This window comes from Gadus chalcogrammus, chromosome 21 (genome assembly GCF_026213295.1).
Source record: "Gadus chalcogrammus isolate NIFS_2021 chromosome 21, NIFS_Gcha_1.0, whole genome shotgun sequence".
Taxonomy (NCBI): Eukaryota; Metazoa; Chordata; class Actinopteri; order Gadiformes; family Gadidae; genus Gadus; species Gadus chalcogrammus.
Genome location: NC_079432.1, coordinates 2,100,702 through 2,127,615, shown reverse-complemented (window position 1 = coordinate 2,127,615; position 26,914 = coordinate 2,100,702). Strand labels below are relative to the sequence as shown.

Genomic DNA, 26,914 nt, shown 5'->3' with positions numbered 1-26,914 from the left:
TCTAACACTGGAGTGTCTTAGTGCTGAGGATCATCTAACACTGGAGTGTCTTAGTGCTGAGGAACGTCTAACACTGGAGTGTCTTAGTGCTGAGGATCATCTAACACTGGAGTGTCTTAGTGCTGAGGAACGTCTAACACTGGAGTGTCTTAGTGCTGAGGATCGTCTAACACTGGAGTGTCTTAGTGCTGAGGAACGTCTAACCCTGGAGTGTCTTAGTGCTGAGGATCGTCTAACACTGGAGTGTCTTAGTGCTGAGGAACGTCTAACACTGGAGTGTCTTAGTGCTGAGGAACGTCTAACACTGGAGTGTCTTAGTGCTGAGGATCATCTAACACTGGAGTGTCTTAGTGCTGAGGAACGTCTAACACTGGAGTGTCTTAGTGCTGACGATCATCTAACACTGGAGTGACTTAGTGCTGAGGATCTTCTAACACTGGAGTGTCTTAGTGCTGAGGATCATCTAACACTGGAGTGTCTTAGTGCTGAGGATCATCTAACACTGGAGTGTCTTAGTGCTGAGGAACGTCTAACACTGGAGTGTCTTAGTGCTGAGGAACGTCTAACACTGGAGTGTCTTAGTGCTGAGGATCATCTAACACTGGAGTGTCTTAATGCTGAGGATCATCTAACACTGGAGTGACTTAGTGCTGAGGAACGTCTAACACTGGAGTGTCTTAGTGCTGAGGATCATCTAACACTGGAGTGTCTTAGTGCTGAGGAACGTCTAACACTGGAGTGTCTTAGTGCTGAGGATCATCTAACACTGGAGTGACTTAGTGCTGAGGAACGTCTAACACTGGAGTGTCTTAGTGCTGAGGATCATCTAACACTGGAGTGTCTTAGTGCTGAGGAACGTCTAACACTGGAGTGTCTTAGTGCTGAGGATCGTCTAACACTGGAGTGTCTTAGTGCTGAGGATCGTCTAACACTGGAGTGTCTTAGTGCTGAGGATCGTCTAACACCAGCCGGACATCGTAAAGAAAAACTCGACAAAACTGACATAGAGGACAGAAACGTCAACGCTCACCTCGTGATAGGTGATGAGGGGTCCCGACCGGACTGGGTCCTGTGGACCGGGCCGGTCTGGTGGGGCAGGGTGAAGACCTCCTCCCGGGACCTCCTGCTGCTCCGTCAGCCTCCGCCCGGTGATGGGGGGTCCGGCCTCCGCCACGCTCCGCTCTGATGGACACATGAGGTGAACGGCTTCCGTGAACGTGTGACGACATGAGAGAACATGAGAGAGAGTGTGTGTGTGTGTGTGTGTGTGTGTGTGTGTGTGTGTGTGTGTGTGTGTTTCCACGGATGGAAACCACAGATTATCTGTCAGAGTCGCACACCTGCCTGTTGCTATGGAAACTGGGTATCCTCTCTACGTCAACTGAGGCCATATATGGTCGGGTTTCCTGCTTCTCTCTCTCCCCCTCTTTCACACTTTCTCTCCCCCCTCTCTCCCTCTCCCTTGCCCTCGCCCTCTCTCTCTCTCTCTCTCTCTCTCTCTCTCTCACTCTCTCTCCGTAGCACTGCCTCTGCCTCTCTCTCTCTCTCCCTCCCCCCCTCTCTCTCTCTCTCTCTCTCTCCCTCCCCCCTCTCTCTCTCTCTCTGAGGGCCTTCTTATCTTTAAAGTATAAGAACAATGCCTGCAAGCCTCTACAACACAACACTACATAACTTATTATAATATAACGTTACATAGTATAACTAAATAGTATATATACACCGTTATGTAGTAGTATGACGGAACAAAATTAAAAATAGCGTAACACATTATAATATAATGTTGTATAATATAACAAAATAGTTATAAATGTAACAACAAAATATATAATAATGCAACTGAATTTAATATCACAAAATAGACATATAATAAATAACACAGCATAACATATCATCAAATAATATTATGGAATAGAGTTTGACACAACAGTTTATAACATGTAACAACAAATCTCTGTGATGATAAGACAGTAAATCAAGCCTCATCATCATCTAAGGTAAGTGTTGGTGAAGATGAAACTTTTACCAGATAAACATTTATGAATATGAATATAAATATGAATATGTACCTCTGAGAGTCCAGTTCATCCATCTCTGGAGTATGGCTTGATCACATTGAGCTACAATCAAAATAGCTTTATTGGCAACATAAATAAACCCTCATATCACCAGAACAATCTGTCCCCCTCCCTCTTTGTCTGCGTTCCCTCTCCCCTAACCTCCTCCCCCTCTTCCCCTCCTCCCCCTCCTCCCCCTCACCTCCCCCTCCCTCTCTCTGCAGTATCTATTAGGCTCTGCAGTGGTTTTCAAACTTTTGGGAAATACCCTACACCCCTCCCTATCTCTCCCCCTCCTCCTCCTCCTCCTCCTCCTCCTCCTCCTCCTCCTCCTCCTCCTCCTCCTCCTCCTCCTCTCCCTTCTTCCTCATCATTCTAATCTATTTAATTCATTTAATTCAATTCATTTTGCATTGGATTACATCTGTCAATCCTCCATCCATCATCATGTTTCTATCATCATTTAGCTATCATCCATCATGTATCTATCATTATGTATCTATCATCAGGCATCATCCATCATGTAGCTATCATCATGTATCTATCAACCATCCATCCAGGCCTCCCTCTACCTGTCTGCCTGACTCTCTGTCTGTCTGTCATTGTTAAATGGACATAAACAAGGTCTATTTTCTGCTCCATGGACCAATTAGTCTCTCATGCACCAAATAATCTCTCTCTCTATCACTCACACCAGCCCCCCACACACACACACACACACACACACACACACACACACACACACACACACACACACACACACACACACACACACACACACACACACACACACACACACACACACACACACACACACACTTCTTTAACAGAAGGAAGGATAGAGAGAAGAGTAGAAGAGGACGAGAGACATTGGCAGATGACAGAATTGTTATATCACCGCGAGGAGGAGGTGACGGAGGAGAGGAGGAGGAGGAGGTGACGGAGGAGGAGGAGGAGGAGGAAGAGGAGGTGGGGAGGAGGGGATAGGAGGGGTCAGGGGAAGTATTGAGGAGAGATGGAGGAAGATGAGAAGGAGGTGTGGCGGTACTAAGGGAGGGAGGAGGTGGAGGAGGAGGAGGATGAGGTGTGGAGCATCAGATCGATGAAGATCGTCCTCTTGTCTCCATCCGTCAACACCTCAGATAACCGATGAACTACAGACCTGTAGTCCTGTAGGGAGCATGCAGCATGTTAGCCATGTAGCACTGTCACAGTGAAACTATGGGGCCATGTTGTTTAGCCATGTAGCAATGAGAGAGCGACAGAAAGAGAGAGAGAGAGAGAGAGAGAGAGAGAGGGGGGGGGAGGGAGAGAGAGGGGGGGGAGGGAGAGAGTAAGAGTGAGAGAGAGAGAGAGTGTTTGCTGAGTCACTGCAGGGTCACTCTTATCACACTACATCCCTAAACATAGACCTGTCTGTCTGCATGAATGTCTGTCTGTCTGTCAGAATCAATCACATCATCTTGCCTTAACTCCAGTCCCTCCCTCCACACACACACACACACACACACACACACACACACACACACACACACACACACAAACAAATATGCGCACACAGAGACACTTGCACGGACACACACACACACATTGTGTTCACACTGTGTTAGCTAGCATTGTGTGTCTAGTGACTGCGTAGGGTTAGCGTCTGCGATTCTGGAGTAGAAACTGCATTTCCCATCAGCCCCTCTGTCATGTGGAGGGGATTCTCTCTTGGTGCAGCGCCTTTATTGTGAAGGCAGGGGAGCAGCCAGTAGCCCCCCTCCCTTCACCCCACACTACAGCGCCTGCACCCATTGGTCGATTCTCAGACGTCTCGACTATGAATGACGGACCCTGAAGAGGTGTTGATGAGTGGTGATGAGTCTCCAGACTCAGCCATCACTAATCCCCTTGAGATGGACGCGGCGCACGCCAAACAAACAACAAAAACAGTACAATCGCACACATATGCCCACGCACGTACATACACAATAACACACGCATACACAACCTTGCACAAATGCACGCAGACACACACATATGCAGACACACACACACACACTCACACACACACACACACACCCAGATATAGGGTACACAGATACAGACACACACACACTCACACAACAGACACCCACACCAGAAACTCACACACACACACACACAAACAACAGACACCCAACCCGGACACACGCACACACACACACACACACACACACACACACACACACACACACACACACACACACACACACACACACACACACACACACACACACACACACACACACACACACACACACACACACACACACTGTATGTTATCGTTAACTCATCTTGAGAGGAGCAGAGCAGAGACCCCGGAGGGCAGCCAATCAGAGGCCGGGATGGTTCCCACGGTGATGAGGCCGGCGATACATCACTCCGACGTCCACATGTCTGTGGGTCAAAAACATGTCACACCTTCGCCCCCGCCCAGGGCGGGAGAGGGTCTGTGAGTGCTTGTGTGTGTGTGCGTGTGTGTGTGTGTGTGTGTGTTAATTTTGTGTGTTGCTTGAGTGTGAGTGATTTTGTCTCTGTGTATATGTGTTTGTTTATGTATTTACGTACCTGTGGGTCTGTCTATGTCCATATGTACGTGCATGTGTATTTGTGTGTGCGTTTGTCAACGTTTGTGTATGCGTATGTGCGCGTCTATGTGACCAAGTGTATGGCTGTCTTTTAAGTAAACATATGCTGCACAAGTGACTTATAAATGATCTAAAGCAGTCAATGTCGCCCCCTGCACACACACACACAGACACACAAACCCACGCACACACACAAACACACACATACGCCACCCCCCACCCCTTCTCTCTGACAGACCTCTATAAAAAAAAAAGACTGATGACGTCAAAAGCGTCCGCCATCTTTGACGCGAGCTGGATCTCTCCCATTGAAGAGGACGCTGAGCGCCGAGTGTTTGCAGCATCCAGTCGAGCCGAGATCCTAAACACACACACACGCTCACACGCACACTCCCGTCCCCCGCCTGTCACGCACAGCGGACTCAGGTAAGAACCGCTCCGGATGTTTTAACGTTTCATCATCGAACTGATTTGTTAGACTATCTTGTGTATTTTATTTCGCGGTATTCCGTATTTTTGATAAGTGGCTCGTTTGATCTGTTCGGTCTGGCGTGCGACGCTCGAGGACAGCGGCGTCCTCTGAACGCTGGCGTCTCGAGGGGAGGTTCACCGCACCGCGCTGTTGAAGTCCCCGGGGGTCGTGACGGAGGGATCGGGGGAGACGGAAGACGGGGCCGGGGGTGGGGGAGACGGAAGACCGGGAGACCGGGGGACCGGTGGGGACAGAGACCTGGACCGGGGGAAACGGAAGACCGGAGGACCGGGGAACCGGGGGAGATCGAGCACCGGGGGGGACCGAGACCGGGACCATGACGGGGGGACCGGGGGAGACGGAGGACCGGTGGAGACGGAGGACGGGACCGCTTTCGGGGGGTTGGGGGGGGGGGGCCCGGCGACCACCGGGCTACTGCGGTTAAGATGTGGGCGTTTTCCTCGTGCTCAGCACCTTGGACAGAGCACCGCTGCCACACACACATACACACACAGACACACTCACACACGCGCAAACACACACTGACACACACAAACACACGCGCAAACACACACACACACACACACACACACACACACACACACACACACACACACACACACACACACACACACACACACACACACACAAACCACAGCGGTCTTTATCTCTCTCGCTCTTTTCGGTCGTGTTCTTCACGCGTCGTCATCTGCGGGGTTTTGCGCAGCAGGGCTGAGCTCGATCTCCGTGTCTCCCGTGGGTGAGGAGCCTCCTCCCCCACCCCCGTCGCCCCCCCCCCCCCCCCCCTACACTCGCAATGCCGCAGAGAAGAATCTCCCCCCGGGCCGGGGGACGCTCGCTGCAGCGTGTGTCCCAGGAGGGGGGGTCGTGGGAGCCCGGGGACGGGACGGGACGGACGACGTAGAGCTGAAGTGCGCCAGAACGCGACGGGGAAGGAGGGGGGAGATACCCCGGGACGTGGTCCCTGTCTTGGCGCGTTTCCCAGATGGAGGTGGAAGGGGGGGGGGGGATGATGGGAGTGGTGATGGTGGGGATAGTGGTAGTGATGGTGGGTTAGACAGTGGGGTGAGGGTCTAGAGGGGAGATTAATAAAGCGCGGGAGGCTCGCGGTGAAAGCCGCACTATGACACCCCCACCCCTCCCCCCCTCATCTGTTTCTTACGCGCCTCCACGATATGACGCAGACCCGTCAGATCATGGATGCTGGACCGCACGTCTCTTTGATGCCTTCTTGACGTTGCGGCAGGCGAGATGTTTAGGTCACGTGTTGATCCGTCGCGACTTATATTGACGTGATGCGATTTAACGCACGCAGGAAACAAGACATGACGCGGATGGGAGATGAGTGTTGACTGGCGCGTGAGTGAGGATCCCCCGGGACGACACGCGCCGACTGCGATATCACGTGTCTCTACTACATCCCGATATCATATATCCCAATACCAAATCTCGATATCATGTTCCGACGTACTAGGGATGCACCAGCCCGCACAAAGACGGGATCGTCTTTATGTGGCTTTAGTGTTCGACTGCAGGAAACGAGAGAAGAGAGAAGAGAGAGAGGGGGGTTGGGAGGGGGAGGGGGTGGGGGGTTTGGATGAGAAGCAGAAGCGGTCTGAAAATGATTTTTGTGAATCTGAATTCCATCAGCAAGTAATCCTGGCTCCCCTGCCGGTTTCCAAACACGTCCTCAGATCGATACAGCTTCTGGGAAATCAATGGGCTCTTAAGAAGTCTGTGTGCTGCGCAATGCGCGCGGGGAGGGGAGGGGGGCAATATTTTATTGGCTTGCGTTACAGAGGAATCCAGACTCTCCCACACACGCACAGGCACACACACACGCACACGCACGCACGCACACGCACACGCACACACACACACACACACACACACACACACACACACACACACACACACACACACACACACACACACACACACACAGAAAGGATTGGAATACGTGTTCGTTTGTGAGAAGGTTGATCATTATTAAGTCTGTTTTTAAGACAATCAAATGAATCGCAGTGGTCTGAATATGAGTATGGTAATGTGTGGTTTATCAATATTTGATGAAGGCCTAGAATATCAACGTTATCAATTTAAACCCAATATCCTGATCAGTAATATGATAGTCTTCCCTATTTGTTGTTCAGTGCTACGATTGTATGGATTAGGTCTCCAAAGAGATAGGACTAACCCTAACATCTGTAAAGAGATAGGACTAACGCTAACATCTGTAAAGAGATAGGACTAACACTAACATCTGTAAAGAGATAGGACTAACCTTAACATCGGTACAGATAGAACTAACATCTGTAAAGAGGTAGGACTAACCTTAACATCTGTACAGAGATAGAACTAACATCTGTAAAGAGATAGGACTAAACTTAACATCGGTACAGAGATAGAACTAACATCTGTAAAGAGATAGGACTAACCTTAACATCTGTACAGAGATAGAACTAACATCTGTAAAGAGATAGGACTAACCTTAACATCTGTACAGAGATAGAACTAACATCTGTAAAGAGATAGGTCTAACCTTAACATCTGTACAGAGATAGAACTAACATCTGTAAATAGATAGGACTAACCTTATCATTTGTACAGAGATAGAACTAACATCTGTAAAGAGATAGGACTAACCTTAACATCTGTACAGAGATAGGACTAACCCTAACATATCAGAGATAGTACTAACATCTGTAAAGAGATAGGACTAACACTAACATCTGTACAGAGATAGGACTAATGCTAACATCTGTAAAGAGGTAGAACAAACATCTGTACAGAGATTGGACTAACCCTAACATCTGTAAAGAGATAGGACTAACCTTAACATCTGTAAAGAGATAGGACTAACCTTAACATCTGTACAGAGATAGGACTAACCCTAACACATCTGTACAGAGATAGGACTAACGCTAACATCTGTAAAGAGATAGGACCAACCCTAACATCTGTAAAGAGATAGGACTAACCTTAACATCTGTACAGAGATAGAACTAACATCTGTAAAGAGATAGGACTAACCTTAACATCTGTACAGAGATAGGACTAACGCTAACATCTGTAAAGAGATAGGACTAACATCTGTACAGTGACCCTAACATCTGTAAAGAGATAGAACTAATATTTGTACAGAGATAGGACTTACCCTAACATCTGTACAGAGATAGGACTAACCCTAACATCTGTAAAGACATCGGACTAACGCTAACATCTGTAACGAGATAGAACCAACATCTGTACAGAGATTGGACTAACCCTAACATCTGTAAAGAGATAGGACCAACCCTAACATCTGTAAAGAAGGGATTAGAACCAAGAATGAACAGTTGTGTTCTGTTGTGTATCAGAACTCTCTGCTCACCATCGCAATGACCCCTGACCTTCTCACCAAACCTAAAATGTGGTGCTGTATTGAGTTAAACCTTCTGCTGAGTTGGGACAGGTCTGAACGAGGGCATCGCTCTCCCGCATGAATCTGTTTCTGAGTAATTATCTGTGCATATCAGAAACACAGGGAACAGCAGGGGTCAGGGGTCACCTGACCCCTAGCCCTAGGGCTCAGGCTAGGGGTCGGAGGTCAACCGTTAGAGGTGTCCCTCTCATGTTGACGTGTGTGTGCGGAGGACGGCGGCGGCGAGTGTCGACGCTGTGAGGCTGAGGTCACGCCGAGGAGAGCGGTCAGAGTCCGACGCGGCGGTCGGAGTAGACGCAGCCCCCGGGGGCGCTCAGACGGTCCGAGACGACAGTGCGCATCAAAACCAAACACCAAATCAAAATGGCTGCTCTGGGGAGGGGGCGGGGGAGGGGGAGGGGGCATGGTCACCGACGGCAACGCAGTTCATTTGGTAAAACGACGTGAGGCACCTAGCAGTTCAGCGTTATAACATCACATGCCGTTCCGGGAGGATATCCTATGTGACGGAGAAGAAGGAATCTGTTGGATAATGGAAATATTGTGCTGATTTAGTTCCGATTAACCCGGTCAGTATCTGGTCATTGACAGAGAATCAAGTCCAGCCAGATGTTGTCATGCGGGAGTAGTTGAGGGCATCACCGCAGTGTCCTGTGATGTCACCGATATATTCATGACACCGTGATGTCACAAATCCAACACATCGCACCAGGGCATGCTCGGAGGGTTAGCGAGTACCTGGTCCCAGTATGACGACGTTCTAGAGCGCAGACGGTGGAGAGATCAGATGAACGGAGACAGAATCAGCTGCAGCGAGCCGCCATCTGCTCTGTGTTTGTTCATGTGTGTTCATTGATGTGTGTTTGCTGTTGCATGTTTGGACATGGGTAACTGCTGTTCACATTTGTGTATCCGAGTGTGTGTGTGTGTGTGTGTGTGTGTGTGTGTGTGTGTGTGTGTGTGTTTATGTGTGTTTGTGCAAGCGTTTGTTTGCGTGTGTTTTTGCGTGCGTGCGCGGGCATGTGTGTGTGTGTGTGTGTGTGCATTTATTTGTGCATGCGTTTGTGAATGTGTGAGTGTGTTCGTTTACGTATGCATGCATGAGCCAACGACGGACAGACGTGCTTTTGCGTGTCTGTCCGTCTCACCGCAGCGTGTCTGTCCGTCTGTCTGTCCCTCTCGCCGTGTCTTCCTGCGCGTCGGGTTACGGGCGTCTCTGATTTGGCTCTTTGTTCCGGCCGAGCCACACCTTTATTGATAAAGCCCTTCATCACAACGACAGTCTGAGAGGGCGGGCTCACTGCCAGCCAATCAGTAGAGAGGACGTGGAGTCGTTTTTTGCGATTGTAGCGAAAGTCGAAGTGGAACCACCGGGGGATCCCTGGGGGGGGGGGGGGGCACACTGCACGCTCTACGGCCCTGGTTGCAGTGGGTCACCGGCGTGGGCGGTCAGTACGCAACCCCCTCCAGGGTAAACAAACAACGACCCGCCCACAGCTGTCACTCAGAGCAATGGGGGTCGGCGCTCACAAAGTAAAAGCCCCCCCGGTGTTTAGACAACAGAAGGACTTTTATTGTCTCGATCCTCACTGAGCTCAACAATCGGATGCCTCATGTTCCATTTGTTGATTATTAGATTAGATGTGATTATTAATTAAGTAATAACAAAGATGTAATTGTAGTATTGAACACGTGGCTAGTTGTGCTAAGACGCTACATTCTAAAGGCAGTTGAGCCAGAGGGCTATAGGCTAGCTCTGGTCCATCACTCCCTGGTCTCCTAGCAACCAGGGAATCCCAGCTCTATGAGGACCCGTTTATTTTTAACACCGAGATAAGTGCCCATTCAGACCAGCGTATTATCTCTCTCTCTCTCTCTCTCTCTCTCTCTCTCTCTCTCTCTCTCTCTCTCTCTCTCTCTCTCTCTCTCTCTCTCTCTCTCCCCTAATCTCTCTCTCTCTCTCTCTCTCTCTCCCAATCTCTCTCACTCACTCTCCCCCTCTCACTCTCCCGCAATCTCTCTCTCCCTCAAAATCTCTCTCTCTCTCTCTCCCTCAATCTCTCCCTCTCTCTCTCGACCAGATGAATTAGTGATGCGTCCTGCGTGTCCCGTTACCACGGAGACCGTTGCTATTCTGGAATCACTGCGATCAGAGTTAAATAATCCTAGATACAGAATCAGAATCTTACAATAGCATGTATTAGTTATGATAACAGAATTATAGAGATATTTGATATAGAGGATAGGTTCTGGGTTTGATCCCCATTGTCCTCAGTCTACCTCTCACCCCTACCTGCTCCTTAATGACCTGTCTCTGTACTGTCTAACCCCTACCTGCTCCTTAATGACCTGTCTCTGTACTGTCTAACCCCTACCTGCTCCTTAATGACCTGCCTCTGTACTGTCTAACCCCTACCTGCTCCTTAATGACCTGTCTCTGTACTGTCTAACCCCTACCTGCTCCTTAATGACCTGTCTCTGTACTGTCTAACCCCTACCTGCTCCTTAATGACCTGTCTCTGTACTGTCCAACCCCTACCTGCTCCTTAATGACCTGTCTCTGTACTGTCTAACCCCTACCTGCTCCTTAATGACCTGTCTCTGTACTGTCTAACCCCTACCTGCTCCTTAATGACCTGTCTCTGTACTGTCTAACCCCTACCTGCTCCTTAATGACCTGTCTCTGTACTGTCTAACCCCTACCTGCTCCTTAATGACCTGTCTCTGTACTGTCTAACCCCTACCTGCTCCTTAATGACCTGACTCTGTACTGTCTAACCCCTACCTGCTCCTTAATGACCTGTCTCTGTACTGTCCAACCCCTACCTGCTGCTTAATGACCTGCATCTGACTTCACTGTAGGCCCCTTTGGATATCGGCATCTGATAAATACCTATTAAATAATTATAGAGATACAAGAGAGAAACCAAAAGAAGGCTTGTATTTTCATACCAGTCGGCTACAATATAAATATATTTTAAATTCAGAACATTTGCCGCTGGCACCTTTTCAAACCTTCTGAGCACTGAGTCAGCGACGATATGAATCAGACCACCGCCGTCGTCACGACGACCAGCTGGGGGTAGAGATAAGTAGCCGACCGTCGTCACGGTGACTGATCAGTGGTCGTCCAGCCCTCCCCCACACTGCCCCCTCTCACGTCCTCAAATACTGTGATCATCACATGATCAGGGATCCAGTAGTCCTGTTACAGCAGAACCTCTGGTCCAGCAGTCCTACTGGGTTACAGCAGAACCTCTGGTCCAGCAGTCCTACTGGGTTACAGCAGAACCTCTGGTCCAGCAGTCCTACTGGGTTATAGAACCTCTGGTCCAGCAGTCCTACTGGGTTAAAGCAGAACCTCTGGTCCAGCAGTCCTACTGGGTTACAGCAGAACCTCTGGTCCAGCAGTCCTACTGGGTTACAGCAGAACCTCTGGTCCAGCAGTCCTACTGGGTTACAGCAGAACCTCTGGTCCAGCAGTCCTACTGGGTTACAGCAGAACCTCTGGTCCAGCAGTCCTACTGGGTTACAGCAGAACCTCTGGTCCAGCAGTCCTACTGGGTTAAAGCAGAACCTCTGGTCCAGCAGTCCTACTGGGTTACAGCAGAACCTCTGGTCCAGCAGTCCTACTGGGTTACAGCAGAACCTCTGGTCCAGCAGTCCTACTGGGTTACAGCAGAACCTCTGGTCCAGCAGTCCTACTGGGTTACAGAACCTCTGGTCCAGCAGTCCTACTGGGTTACAGCAGAACATCTGGTCCAGCAGTCCTACTGGGTTAAAGCAGAACATCTGGTCCAGCAGTCCTACTGGGTTACAGCAGAACCTCTGGTCCAGCAGTCCTACTGGGTTACAGCAGAACCTCTGGTCCAGCAGTCCTACTGGGTTAAAGCAGAACCTCTGGTCCAGCAGTCCTACTGGGTTAAAGCAGAACCTCTGGTCCAGCAGTCCTACTGGGTTACAGCAGAACCTCTGGTCCAGCAGTCCTACTGGGTTAAAGCAGAACATCTGGTCCAGCAGTCCTACTGGGTTACAGCAGAACCTCTGGTCCAGCAGTCCTACTGGGTTACAGCAGAACCTCTGGTCCAGCAGTCCTACTGGGTTACAGCAGAACCTCTGGTCCAGCAGTCCTACTGGGTTACAGCAGAACCTCTGGTCCAGCAGTCCTACTGGGTTAAAGCAGAACATCTGGTCCAGCAGTCCTACTGGGTTACAGCAGAACCTCTGGTCCAGACATAATACAGGAAATAGAGAGAGAGAGAGAGAGGGATGGAGATTAGAGATCAGAGATTAGGTGTTGTTTACATGTATAAAATGTTAATCTGAAAGAGAGACGGGGGTTTACACCAGATAACCAGAGTGAGGCGATTATTTTTGTGGCAAATAGATCACTTGTGTTCCAGAGCTGATTTAAACGCGGTGTCCTACAGCCTAGCGGACCCCAGGGGTCCAGGGCCCGCCGCGAGCCGGCCAGGGCCCCCAGCCCGCCGCGAGCCGGCCAGGGCCCCCAGCCCGCCGCGAGCCGGCCAGGGCCCCCAGCCCGCCGCGAGCCGGCCAGGGCCCCCAGCCCCAGGGTTACAGTCTCTTGCATCACCCACGCGGTGAAGGAGACATTTTGGATTCCGTTTGGAGAGTTGGCCGATGCATTCTGCTGCATTACTGCGGTTATGTAACCAGATCCAACATGGACGCCACCGAGGGGAACTCGGAGAGAGAGGGAGACGGGAATCGAGGACAGTTAACTGAGAGATGGAGAGTGGAGAGGGGGGGTGGGGGGAGACAAAGGAGAGAGTGGGAGCTCTGTACTCGTTGTCGGACTAAGGACTCGACACTTTGCTGCTCCTGGAATCTGAACACCGAATAAAACAACAAATTCTGGTTCAAATAGTGGAATGTTCTGTGCCGTTATATACCAAAGAGGACCAGACTGAAACCTTCACATCTGCTGAATCAGAGGCCCAGCAGGAAGGTTCTGGATGACGTCTGACAGACGGAGAGGCCGGGCTGTGGCCCCAGCGTGTGAAGACAGACGAGGAGCCAGATGCTCTCAGTAACATCTGGCCAGGGGACACATTTATAATTCAGGAGAACCGGCGCTACGGAACGGGTCTCCACAGTTAAGAGAACCTCCGTCTCCCGCACGCCCGCGTTCTGACGTCAGCCTTGGTTTCCATGGCGACGCCGCACGGGGAGGAGCGGATAGGGATGCAGAACGACCTCCAGAGCAGGGGGTCAACGAGATGGCTGCCAAGCCGCTGGTGATGATACAGCCCGAGGTGGCGAGGGTGTTAGGGGAGGAGGAACATGGCAGCCAGTCGCTGCTGACCCCTGACCTGTGATTTCTGGAGGCGTTTCGTAACTCAGACCTGGGAGGCCCAGCACGCTTTTCAGTGAAATCATGAATCAAATAAAAAAAAATTTAGAGGAAAGAATGCAGAATTTGGCGATGTTGTATTTCCTCAAAACAGGAAGCAGAGCATTGTTCTAGAAATGTTCAGAGACCCTTAACGCTGTTTTAATTAAATCAAACTTTAGAACTTTTCATGCCAAACAGCATGACAGCGTGATGCTCCTGAGACGTGGCTCACCACCGTTGACGTCCATCACGGTTTCTTTTGAGGAATCAAAGACCGGTTCAAGCCGTAGAAATCAGAGTTTGTAAATGCTGAATGTCTGATCCTCATATCACTTCACCAGCGGCCCGTTGTTTACCTGTTTTCTTGGAGGATGTAGGGTTGTCCATTCCAACGGTAAAGTGGTGTATAAGATCTCTCAACAGGTTGTCGTCCAGGCAACAGAGAGACGGGGCCCTCTAAGAGGCTAGCTGAGCTAACCAAGCTAACAAGCAGACGGTGCCTCTGGTTGGCTAATCCACTGGTGACCGTGTTCCTCTGAAGGCATGCTGTCTGAAGGCTCCTCCCCTTCTACAAACCCAAAATGTCTGTTTTGGAAAACGGTCGGTCCTGACTGACAGGGTGCACAGAGGCCGCCAATTTATTTTGGTGTTGATTGATTCATTTTTCACTTCTTTAATTAAATACGAGTTGCTGCTGAATGGTCCAATTTGGAACGGCCAGCCGCTCGGTATCTCACCACAAGCCCCAGAGGGCCGATCCGTCGTAGGAGCAGAACTCAGACAGCCTGGTTCTGCTTGTTCTATCCAGAGAACGAGATGACTCCGCAGAATGAGAACTCTTTGTGAATTATGTTAAAACCGGGTTTAAATAGTGTTTAAGAGTTCTAGATCCACAGTGAACTCAACAACAACGGGCCGTGGCTCTCAGCCTTCTAAACCTCTCCATTTGCTTCGGGTTACTCACGGGTCTCGAGACAGTTGGCTTCCATCTCTTCTCCTCGTTAGTCGTGGACCGATACTTTGATGTGTCCATTAGGAAATCTCACTTGAACCCCCACACCTCGACTCCATCAGGTCTCCATCGTCCAGCTGACCTCCTCTCCTCGATAACAGCCTTCCTCTCTGTTTCCTCACAGACCTTCCCGGATCACAGACTCTTCTGCTTCCTGTTGGAGACGCTAAGCTCCGTCCACACACACAACAGCCATGGCAGAAGATGCAGACATGCGCAATGAGCTGTCGGACATGCAGCAGCGTGCTGACCAGCTGGGCGATGAGGTGAGAACCGCGTAGAGAATCAGGTATAGAACCACGGATAGAACCACAGATAGAACCACGGATAGAACCACAAATAGAACCATGGATAGAAACACGTATAGAACCATGGATAGAACCAGGTATGGAACCACATATAGAACCATGGACAGAACCAGGTATAGAACCACAGATAGAAACACAGATAGAATCATGAATAGAACCACGTTAAGAACCAGGTATAGAACCAAATACAGAACCACGTAGTTAACCACGGATAGAAACACGTAAAGAACCAGGTATAGAACGACGGATAGAACCACAGATAGAACCACAGATAGAAACACGTATAGAACCACGGATGGAACCAGGTATGGAACCACATATAGAACCAGGTATAGCACCACATAGAGAACCATGGACAGAACCAGGTATAGAACCAGGTATAAAACCAAGGATAGAATCACAGAACCCTCAGGATACAGAGGAACATAACTATATCATCAGCATACACAACTATATCATCAGCCTACATAACTATATCATCAGCATACAAAACTATATCATCAGCCTACATAACTATATCATCAGCATACAAAACTATATCATCAGCATTGTGAACTATATCTTCAGCATACAGAACTATGTCATCAGCATACAGAACTATATCATCAGCATACAGAACTATATCATCAGCATACAGAACTATATCATCAGCATACATAACTATGTCATCATCATAAAGAACTTTATCATCATCATACAGGAATGCTTTTCAACTTCACATTGCATCGAGCATGCATAATTTGTGTTTTATAATACAGTGCGTGTGTGTGTCTGTGAGGCACATGTGTGAATGGGAAGAGATGTAATGTGAGGGTCTACTTTCATCTCTCCTTACAGACCACACACATGAATGCACATGAACACACAAACGGAAATCCACACACGCACACACACAAACACACACAATTACACAATCACCAACACATAGCCGACACAGAATGGGGGAGTAAAGAACAGCCCTGCAGTCCCCTGACTACTTCCTCCCCGCTCTCTACTTTATGTAACACGAATCATGTCTCAAACATGGGGCTTTTAGAACGGCGGGCAAAGAAGCACTCATCCACTCAGGATTCTAAGTCTGGGTATTCACCATGTCGATATACTGCAGGAGTATGGATGGTCTGAATCTCTCTCTCTCTCTCTCTCTCTCTCTCTCTCGCTCTCTCTCTCATGTTAACTGTATCCGTCTCTAAATCATGTTAACTGTCTGTCTCTCTCTCTCTCTCTCTCTCTCTCACCCACATGTAAACTGTCTCTCTCTCTCCCTCTCCCTCTCTCTCTCTCTCTCTCTCTCTCTCTCTCTCTCTCTCTCTCTCTCTCTCTCTCTCTCTCTCTCTCTCTCTCATGTTAACTGTATCTGTCTCTATATCATGTTAACTGTCTCTCTCTCACCCACATGTTAACTATCTCCCTCTCTCTCCCCCATGTTAACCATGTCTCTCTCCCTCTCTCGCCCCCCAGTCCCTGGAAAGCACTCGCCGTATGCTCCAGCTGGTGGAAGAGGTAAGAGAACCACCGCCATGATGTCATCTATGATGTCATCTATGATGTCATCCACGACGTCACCCCTGATGTCAACCATCAGGTCATTGCAATCTCTCTTCTAGAGCCTAACATGGAGGTCAAAGGTGGGGGGTCAGAGGTCAAACTGTTTGCTTCCTTTGTTCTAGAGCAGCAGGTTGAGGCTAGGAGTTCACTCACCCACCTGGAGTTATACAGTATATATATAGTTATACTTTATGAGTACTTCATCTCGTTTACTTTATGAGGAAAGACACTCCTCTCAGACAAACAGGCAAATAGACAGACAGAAAGACCTACAGGGAGACAGACAGATGGACAGACAGACCTACAGGCAGATGGACAGACAGACAGACAGACAGACAGACAGACAGACAGACAGACAGACAGACAGACAGACAGACAGACAGACGGACCTACGGGCAGGTAGACAGACAGACAGACAGACGGACCGGCAGGTAGACATACCGACAGATAGACAGACAGACAGACAGACCGACAAGCAAGCAGACTGACAGACAGACGGGCAGACCGGCAGGTAGACAGACAGACAGACAGACAGACAGACAGACAGACAGACAGAGAGGCAGGTAGACAGACAGGACTACAGGCAGGTAGACAGACAGACCTACAGGCAGCAAGACAGGTAGACAGACAGATGTTGCATTATGCTGCCCAGTGCTCGTTTTCTTGCACCAATTAGGATTCACCGCACGATATGAAGTACCATTAGACTGTGTATGAAAACACTAATTTAAAGTATAAACCCATCGTTGCGGTCACGTAAACAAGACTGGAGCTGGAGCCACATTCTACCAGGAAAACTCACAAAACTCTCTGTGTCTCTACTCTATCCTCACATGTGATTGGTCGTCACTTCCTCCTCTTCTGATTGGTCGGCTGTTCCCCTGACAACAGAGCAAAGATGCCGGCATCAGAACTCTGGTCATGCTCGACGAGCAAGGAGGTATGTCCGGACACATAACTTTAGCATTTAGCTACGCTAGGCTAGGCTAGGCTTATGTACGGAAAAGTAGCTATGGCTGGTGTTTTAAAAGATATACCATGTTATACAACCCATTTTGGTTGATAATATTATAAATTGCTTGTATCATTTTGATACAATTTTTGACAAAAGTAAAGGTAATATTGTCATGAACTTGGTGCCAAAACATTTGTGGATGTGTGGTCTGTTTATGTGCTGTATCTATCGTAAATTTAATGCATTTCCAAACTAATTAATTTAATCTCTCTCCTTTCTCTTAATAATGATTTTATTTTATCAGTAATGCATGATTCATTTTTTTTACATCTTTTTTTAAGTCAAGTAATTCTGTTCAGATTTCAAATTATTTAATATGTTTTACTCTTCTAGTTCAGCTTCGTATTATTTATTAATGCTGACTTATTTAGATGTGTTATTTATATCTGATTTTATTTTATTTACCAGAAAATCTGAAATCTTTACTTTACGACAGTTTGGCCACACACAACAAACAGACTCACAAAATGAAAAGCAACGTTGAAACAAAAAACTAAAATAACCGAAACCATTTTCAATAACTGTCAAACGCAAACCTCTGCACCCCTTCTTCTCTTTTGTCCAGACAGGCCCCCGTAGCGTTTCAGACCTCTCAGTGAGCACACGTCCCAGAGTCAGGGATTAGAACCTTTAGGTCGATACCCTTATTTGGTTCCTATCCAGTTCCACACGCTCAGTGACAGTGACACCAAACGTAAACACACCTGACACCACATCTCAGGTGTCAGTCGATCCGTCGTTTGAGGAGTGTCATGTCTGGGGTTTGAAGTACGTTCTATACGACTACAACTCCGTCCTACCATGACTGATTCGGCTGCGCAGGATTAAACACCAACCCTTCTCCATTTCACAGCCACCTTCTGTAAACTCCCTGCAAAGCCTTGGCGGTTCACCTGAACTAAAACAAGACTTAAACCTCCAGAAAGAACGAGGAATTAAGCTGATCAGTAGTTTGTGGGAGACCCCAGGCCTCCTGTAGAAGATCTGGGGCAGAATCTCCTACCTGGATCGGCCGGATATGGAGAGCTTTAAATCCTGGAGCGGATCCAACCGGCTGGATCTGGAGAGCTTTAAATCCTGGAGCGGATCCAACCGGCTGGATCCTGGAGAGTTTTAAATCCTGGAGCGGATCCAACCGGCTGGGTCTGGAGAGCTTTAAATCCTGGAGCGGATCCAACCGGCTGGATCCTGGAGAGCTTTAAATCCTGGAGCGGATCCAACCGGCTGGATCTGGAGAGCTTTAAATCCTGGAGCGGATCCAACCGGCTGGATCCTGGAGAGCTTAAATCCTGGAGTGGATCCAACCGGCTGGATCCTGGAGTTTCACTGAACCCCGATCTGGAGAGAGAGAGAGAGAGAGAGAGAGTGAGCGAGAGGGAGAGCAAGAGGGAGAGCGAGAGGGAGAGCGAGAGGGAGAGCGAGAGAAAGAACATATTCAGACAAACTGAGGCTGGGCCGGGACTTTACAAAAAGCACATAACACCCTGATCCACTCCGTGTTTTACTGCTCTCACATCAGACCACTAACACACATACTAAACACACACATTAACGACAAACATGCCTTTCTGAACAACCCCAAAGCCATGGCAACCAAAGCTCAGCCTCCGATTATAACATCTGATTATAACAGTTTGTTTCTAATAGCAGGCTTTTGTTAACCGATCCCTGAGCATAAGGGATTACATTCACAACGATCTCAACATGGGTTATCAGCTTCCATCATTGACTGCCCTCTAATCATCCTTTAATACCATAAACACACAGCATCTGACTCATATTGTCATAAAATATCCTCGTAAAAGATCATTCCTCCGTAAACTAAACGGCTAGCTAGCTGCCACCAAACTGCTAGACTAATGACTTTAAACAAAGTGAACGACCGACTTCACTTACCTCAAGTCACCGATAACAGAGGTAGAGAAAGACAGACCAGCCTCTGTTCGCCCGCGGAACAATATCAAACCCATCTCTAAATTGATCAGGAACACTCAACGAAAAAGGCCTGAAATCAATTCCATATTTTGTTTTTGCAGATTCATTTCAGCCTTACATTCCTCACCCTTCTCCCCAACACACACACACACACACACACACACACACACAATGTGTGTGCGTCAGTCGATGAATTCACTCCCCTGCTGTCGTCCTTTTGACCAGAGCAACTTGACCGAGTAGAGGATGGAATGAACCATATCAACCGAGACATGAAGGAGGCCGAGAAAAGTTTAAAAGATTTAGGGAAATGCTGTGGTCTGTTCATATGTCCGTGTGACAAGTAGGTACTACCGCCGTGCTCAGGAGCACATTGACCTGTGTGGTGGAGTCCTCCCTCTTTCCTCCTTTACGTTGGTTTTACTTTCTTTCTTCTGTTTTTTATTCTGTCACAGTGAGTGTCTGAAGCTGTTGTCCTCTCTCCTTTGTCCTCTCTCTCTCTCTCTCTCTCTCTCTCTCCTCTTTACTCTCTCCATATCTCGCTCCCTCACTCTCTCTCCCCTTTACTCTCTCCATCTCTCGCTCTATCACTCTCGCTCCCTCACTCTCTCGCTCTCTTCCTGTCTCTCCCCTCTCTCTATCTCTCCCTTCTCTCTTCATGGTCGTCTCCCTCTCACCACTCTCTCTCCCTCTCTCTCCATGTCTCTCTCCCCTTTCCCCCCCCTCTCTCTCTCTCCCTCCCCTCTCTCTCCGTGTCTCTCTTTCTATGTCTCTCACACCCTTCTCTCTTTCTCTTTGTCTCTCTCCCCCTCTCTCTTTCTCTCTGTCTCTCTCCCCCTCTCTCTTTGTCTCTCTCTTTGTCTCTCTCCCCTCTCTCCCCCTCTCTCTCTCTCTTTCTCTCTGTCTCTCTCTCTTTCTCCCCTCTCTCTCCACGTCCCTCTGTCGCTCTCCCCTCTCTCTCTCTTTCTCTCCTCTCTCTCCACGTCCCTCTGTCTCTCTCCCCTCTCTCTCCACGTCCCTGTGTCTCTCTCCCCTCTCTCTCTCTTTCTCCCCTCTCTCTCCACGTCCCTCTGTCTCTCTCCTCGTCTCTCTCTCTCTCCCCTCTCTCTCCTCGTCCCTCTGTCTCTCTCCCCTCTCTCTCCACGTCCCTCTGTCTCTCTCTCCACGTCCCTCTGTCTCTCTCCCCTTTCTCTCCACGTCCCTCTGTCTCTCTCCCCTCTCTCTCTCCACGTCCCTCTGTCTCTCTCCCCTCTCTCTCTCCACGTCCCTGTGTCTCTCTCCCCTCTCTCTCTCTTTCTCCCCTCTCTCTCCACGTCCCTCTGTCTCTCTCCCCTCTCTCTCCACGTCCCTCTGTCTCTCTCCCCTCTCTCTCCTCGTCCCTCTGTCTCTCTCCCCTCTCTCTCCATGTCCCTCTGTCTCTCTCCCCTCTCTCTCCACGTCCCTCTGTCTCTCTCCCCTCTCTCTCCTCGTCTCTCTCTCTCTCTCTCCCCTCTCTCTCCACGTCCCTCTGTCTCTCTCCCCTCTCTCTCCATGTCGTGCCTTGTGGGTGAACTCATGTTAATCAGAACAATTGGAACGCATCGAAGAGGGCATGGACCAGATCAATAAGGACATGAAGGATGCAGAGAAGAATTTGAACGATCTAGGGAAGTTCTGTGGTCTGTGCTCCTGCCCCTGTAACAAGTAGGTCCGCCTGCCTGCCTCGGCCCCGCCCACTGCCCCGCCCACAGGCACCACGGACCAATCAGCACAGCCCTGACAGACTCTAGGCCCCACCCACCTCACATAGGCAGACGGCACCGAATGGGCTTTGAAGCCATGATCAATATTCAATATATAAATTATACATATGCATACACATACAGATGCCATCCTCACACACACATCCAAACACATTCTTTTGACTACACACAAATAAAACACACACATGCACACATGCACACACGCACGCACGCACGCACGCACGCACGCACGCACACACACACACACACACACAGCTCTTCCAGAAGTGTGTTAGAGCGACGCAGACCGTGGTTCTAAGATGGTTCTGGTAGTTAGCTGCTAGCTCTGCCTGCTAGCTCCTCGTCTGCATGGGTTCCGACTAGCATCTCCTAGCATCTCCTAGCATCTCCTAGCATCTCTTTAGCATCTCCTAGCAGCCCCCCCCCCCTCCCCCCCACCGACAGCGAGGCCGTTCTCCGGGGAATGAGCGGTGCATGTTTCAGAGAATGCTCATGCATGCATGACCGCGCCACACACAGCCCCCCGCAGCCCCCCCCCCCCCCCCCCCGCTCTGGTCAGGATGCTTGTTGCTATCGACGACGACGAGGTGGAAGCGGATGATCCAAGAGGAAGAGCTGCTATGGGTAGGGTATAGAGTTGCTATGGATACTAAAGGGTATAGGGTTGCTATGGATACTGTAGGGTATAGAGTTGCTATGGATAGGGTATAGGGTTGCTATGGGTAGGGTATAGTGTTGCTATGGATACTGGAGGGTATAGGGTTGCTATGGATAGGGTATAGGGTTGCTATGGGTAGGGTATAGTGTTGCTATGGATACTGTAGGGTATAGGGTTGCTATGGGTTGGGTATAGGGTTTCTATGGCTAGGGTATAGAGTTGCTATGTGTAGGGTATAGGGTTGCTATGGTAAATGTAGATGGACGAGCTGTAGATGATGTTGATGTGATTTCAACAACATAATAGATGGTAAACTACTAAAACATGTTATCACAGGATTCATTAGTCTCTTATTTAGAGTGAATAAAGTCTGAGCTCGAGCTTAGCATAGCATAACGTAGCATACCATAACATTTGAAGCATATAGTAGCCGAGCACAGTGTTCAATAGCATAGCGTAGCATAGCATAGCGTAGCATAGCATAGCGTAAGATAGTCTTTGCAAGGTCTTTCCGAGCCGTGCACAAACCAGCGTAAACGAGAGGAAGAGGTCGTAAAGCCCGTTAAGGATAATTAAGATACAGTTAAGACAAGCTTCAACATGACCGACCAGTTAAGCTACTTCTGGTTGAACCGTAAAATCCTCGTAGCGTACAGATATCCTAACAGATGTGTGTGACACAAGATGGATGCCTCACTGAGGTGGAATCAATGACCGATCACATTCCCAATACTATGATGAATATTAATGAAATTATAGATGGTAACTCTAGTCATTATGTATGAACACAGAGAGACAGAGAGTCAGAGAGTCAGACAGACAGACAGACAGTCAGAGAGTCACAGCAGACAGACAGGGCGTCGGGAGGACCAGAGTTCTACTTCCTGCAGTTTGTCCGACTTCCAATTTTCTTTCTTTGTCCGTCGTTTTTTTTTTTTTAAATACTTTTCAGTCGTTTATTTTGCAGTTTTTTCCTGGTGGCCTTCCGTGTCGTCTGCGGCTGTCAGCGTCCCGTCAGTGTGTGTGTGTGTCTGTGTCCCATCATGTCACACGCTGTTCTCTGTTACCATGGGAACCCTGGGATGGATGCAGGGGTGTTGGGGTCTTAAGACTCTCAGAATGCATGTTAACCTCTAACCTGATCTGAGCCTTAGCATACCGAAACCAATGTTATATACCCAGGGGATATAACATGCTACTAGCCATAGCACCTAGCTAGCTAGCTCGGAGCCTATGCTATTAGCCATAGCCCCTAGCTAGCTAGTAGCCCATGCTAGTAGCTATAGCATCTAGCTAACAGCCTCTGCTAGTAGCTATAACATCCAGCTATCTAGCTAAATACAGCCTGTGCTAGTAGCCAGAGCACCTAGCTAGCTGGATGCCCGCGCTAGTAGCCGTAGCAGCTAGCTAGCTCCCTGGCTAACAGCTCGTGCCTGCTCCGCTTTGCTTGCCGTAGACCTGAAGCCTGCGGGTCCAAAGCGATGCGCTGAATGCATGACAATCAGAGCAGCGTTATGTTGAGCAGCGCACAACGCAACGCCGTCCACTCACACCTCCTCCTCCTCCTCCCCGCCGGCAGGATGAAGAGCGGCGGCAGCAAAGCGTGGGGGAACAACCAGGACGGCGTGGTGGCCAGCCAGCCGGCCCGCGTGGTGGACGAGCGCGAGCAGATGGCCATCAGCGGAGGATTCATCCGCAGGTAGGACCGCACCTGGGGCGAGAGAGGAGCACTGGGAGAGAGAGAGAGAGAGAGAGAGAGAGAGAGAGAGAGAGAGAGAGAGAGAGAGAGAGAGAGAGAGAGAGACAATGACAATGTAATGTTTATTTTCCATGCCAATAAAGCTCTTTTGAATTGAATTGAAGAGAGAGGAAGGGTGAGGGATTAGAGCAAACAAGAGGCCTTAAAGGAAAGTGGAGGCAAGTTCAATTCTAAAAACAGTTTCTCTTTGTGTGCGTGTGTGTGCATGTGATTGTGTGTGTATGTGTGTATGTGTGTGGCTGTGTGTGCATGTCTGTGTGTGATTGTGTGCATGCCTGTGTGTGATTGTGTGTGTGTGTGTGTGTGTGTGTGTGTGTGTGTGTGTGTGTGTGTGTGTGTGTGTGTGTGTGTGTGTGTGTGTGTGTGTGTGTGTGTGTGCGCAGGGTAACAGAGGACGCCCGGGAGAACGAGATGGACGAGAACCTGGAGCAGGTGGGCGGGATCATTGGGAACCTGCGTCACATGGCGCTGGACATGGGCAACGAGATCGACACGCAGAACCGCCAGATAGACCGCATCATGGACAAGGTACGGGTCACATCCCATAATACACGGGAAAACATCCCATAATACACTGGATCACAAACGCATCCCATAATACACTGGATCACATCCCATAATACTCTGCAGACTGTAGCGATGTCCGACCCTCTGCCCTCTGTCGCCCCCTGCAGGCCGACTCCAACAAGACCAGGATCGACGAGGCCAACCAGCGCGCCACAAAGATGCTGGGCAGTGGCTAGACTCCCAGCATGCACCCTGGCGTGGCGTTGGGGGTCTGCGTACGCGCCGCCCCCCCTCGTAAACGCGCTCAGACATGCTTTCATCATGGTATTGACCTCCTGGTTTGCACACATGCACATATCACCCCTCCCCAGCCCCGACCCCTGACCCCAACCTGAACCCTGACAGTAACCCAACCCTAACCCTGACCCTAAACCCAACCCCAACGCCCCCTTAACCCCTGACCCTAACTTGACCCCTGTTAACGTTGTTCTGTGTCGTCTGTCTGGCTTTTTTCAAGATGGTTGTCCTGGTAACAAGATTTCTTATGCTCGGTATTTCCTTCTTTCCAAAGGTTGTATATAGTGTTGACTCGATGGTTTTTAATTCTCTCTACTGAAACATATATATATAGATATATATAGATATATATACCATATATTATACTATATCCATATATATATCATATATAGCACACTGTTCTGGATGAGCTGTACCTGAATGATTGAACGGTTTGCTTGGGTTCTTTTCTGTATGGTCTTCGTAACGCTGTTTCCATTTAGCTGCTGTCATCTTCCTTAGTTACAGTCGGCATGGGAGAGAGGGGGGGGGGGGTCTCGCTTCTCGTTCAGCGGGGGGCGAGTCAGTCGATGTGGGGGCAGGGCTGAAAGTAGCCCTCGACCAATCAGAAGGCCCCATCCTCGCTCATGTTAGCTAGCCTTTGTATCTGTGTTAGACATTGCATTCCAAGTAACGTGGCCTGTGTGTTCTGCATGACCAACGGTAGATTATTAAAGTCTTATCAATAAAACATGTGGGGAAAAGGGTGTGTGTAAAAACAGCTCGCTAACATGGCAGTGTGGAGGAAAGGCATGTTCAGTATTATCGTCTCCCTCCATAACCCACCGGCCACCAACGTGGCCCCGTGTAGCCAGCCGGCCATCTTGTTGAGGAGGAGGAGGAGGAGCAGGAGGAGGAGGAGGAGAGCGAGGGGTTTTCTAAGAGCGCGCGTCCGGTTCTCCGTCGTAGGGTTAGGACGCGGAACCGGAATGAGGAAGAACGGAAAAACAAAACGTTTGCAGTGTAAAGCGAAGACGCATATTTCTGGGAGACCTTACTTTTATAAGAAGACAGCACCCGTTAGCTGACTCCTCATGTGTGCTTTGTTATCAGTAATAAAAAAATATGAGTAATACGAGTAAATAACAGCGATACCTATTATACTCTGGAACAAAACATGATTAAGGGTTCTGCTGTTTGTGTACTTTAGAGCCATGCACCGACTGGCCGCTGTAGTTAGAACCCAACGACTGGCCGGCTGCCACTGGCCGTCCTCAACGCATGTAAACTCCTCCGTGTTCCGTCCCTGTGCCGTGGTGGACTTTTTGTAGCTAGCTGAATTGATTAAAGTTATGAACCCTTGCTCGCCTCTGTCGTCTTCTTTCATTTGTATTTACATTACGTTTGAATTTAGGGCATTTGGCAGACGCACGATTAATCCATTCCTGTATGCGACAAAGAGAGCTAGGATAATTCTCTATCCTAGCTAAGACGCTAAGTACTATTTTTAATTGCCAGGACCATGTACTGGCTGTCTGATAGATGAGGTGAGAGGTGTATTAATATTGATCTCCTCTCTGGAGGGTCCGCTGAGTACTGCAGCATCACCAATCACACCCAAAGGATCAATGAACACCCCCCAATCAATCCACTACTCGACCCTCCCCCCTCACTCTCCTCACGCCATAGAGGGGGAGGTTATGGGAGGAGGTGAGTTGTGGAGCGAGTGGGAGAATAACTCCCTTCTCTCATCGACCCGAGGGAGAAACGGTACAACAACCAGTAGGTATTGGAGCGCTCCCTCCGGCTCTGGGTGTCCCTCTACTGTCTGACCGCTAGGAGGCAGCAGAGCCGCTGTCTGACCGCTAGGGGGCAGCAGAGGCCGCTGTCTGACCGCTAGGGGGCAGCAGAGGCCGCTGTCTGACCGCTAGGGGGCAGCAGAGGCAGCTGTCTGACCGCTAGGGGGCAGCAGAGCCTGTGTGACCTTCAGCTGCACCGAGGACAGCCCTGAGGAAGGTTGGGTTACACTGACACCTGTTGGTAGACAAAGGATATTACGGTTAGGGAAAATAAAGATATTGCAGTTAAGGGTGCACCCGGGTGGCCATGGCAACCTCAAATCAATATTTAGTCCCTAGATATGTTAATGCTAAACAAATGAGTCAGAAATAAATCGGTTTGTATTTATGCAGTGTCCAAACACACCCACACCCAA

General features: G+C 49.3%; 2 protein-coding genes across 2 annotated transcripts in view; one reads left to right on the top strand and one right to left on the bottom strand.

The window, feature by feature from the left end:
- The window catches only part of disp1 (dispatched homolog 1 (Drosophila)), an 8,695-nt gene extending 7,500 nt beyond the window's left edge, over positions 1-1,195 (bottom strand). The window contains exon 1 of the mRNA XM_056581845.1: positions 1,031-1,195. Coding sequence (XP_056437820.1) covers positions 1,031-1,195 — 165 coding nt within the window. The remainder of the gene's footprint in view (positions 1-1,030) is intronic.
- Positions 1,196-5,012: 3,817 nt separating this feature from the next.
- On the top strand, positions 5,013-26,061 carry LOC130374559 (synaptosomal-associated protein 25-A). Its single transcript, XM_056581385.1, has 8 exons — positions 5,013-5,092; positions 15,076-15,217; positions 16,721-16,762; positions 17,699-17,747; positions 21,323-21,440; positions 23,737-23,856; positions 24,300-24,444; positions 24,591-26,061. Exons 2-8 carry the CDS (start codon positions 15,146-15,148, stop codon positions 24,657-24,659), a joined length of 615 nt encoding a protein of 204 aa, XP_056437360.1. The 5' UTR covers positions 5,013-5,092; positions 15,076-15,145; the 3' UTR covers positions 24,660-26,061.
- Positions 26,062-26,914: the final 853 nt, after the last annotated feature.

What these genes read in the sequence shown, in the direction of transcription:
- LOC130374559 (XM_056581385.1), top strand. Translation starts at nt 15,146, where the DNA reads ATGGCAGAAGATGCAGACATGCGCAATGAGCTGTCGGACATGCAGCAG. An exon ending in CATGCTCGACGAGCAAGGAG is followed by an intron (nt 17,748 to 21,322) that starts GTATGTCCGGAC and finishes CATGTTAATCAG; the next exon opens with AACAATTGGAACGCATCGAA. An exon ending in AGCGGAGGATTCATCCGCAG is followed by an intron (nt 23,857 to 24,299) that starts GTAGGACCGCAC and finishes GTGTGTGCGCAG; the next exon opens with GGTAACAGAGGACGCCCGGG.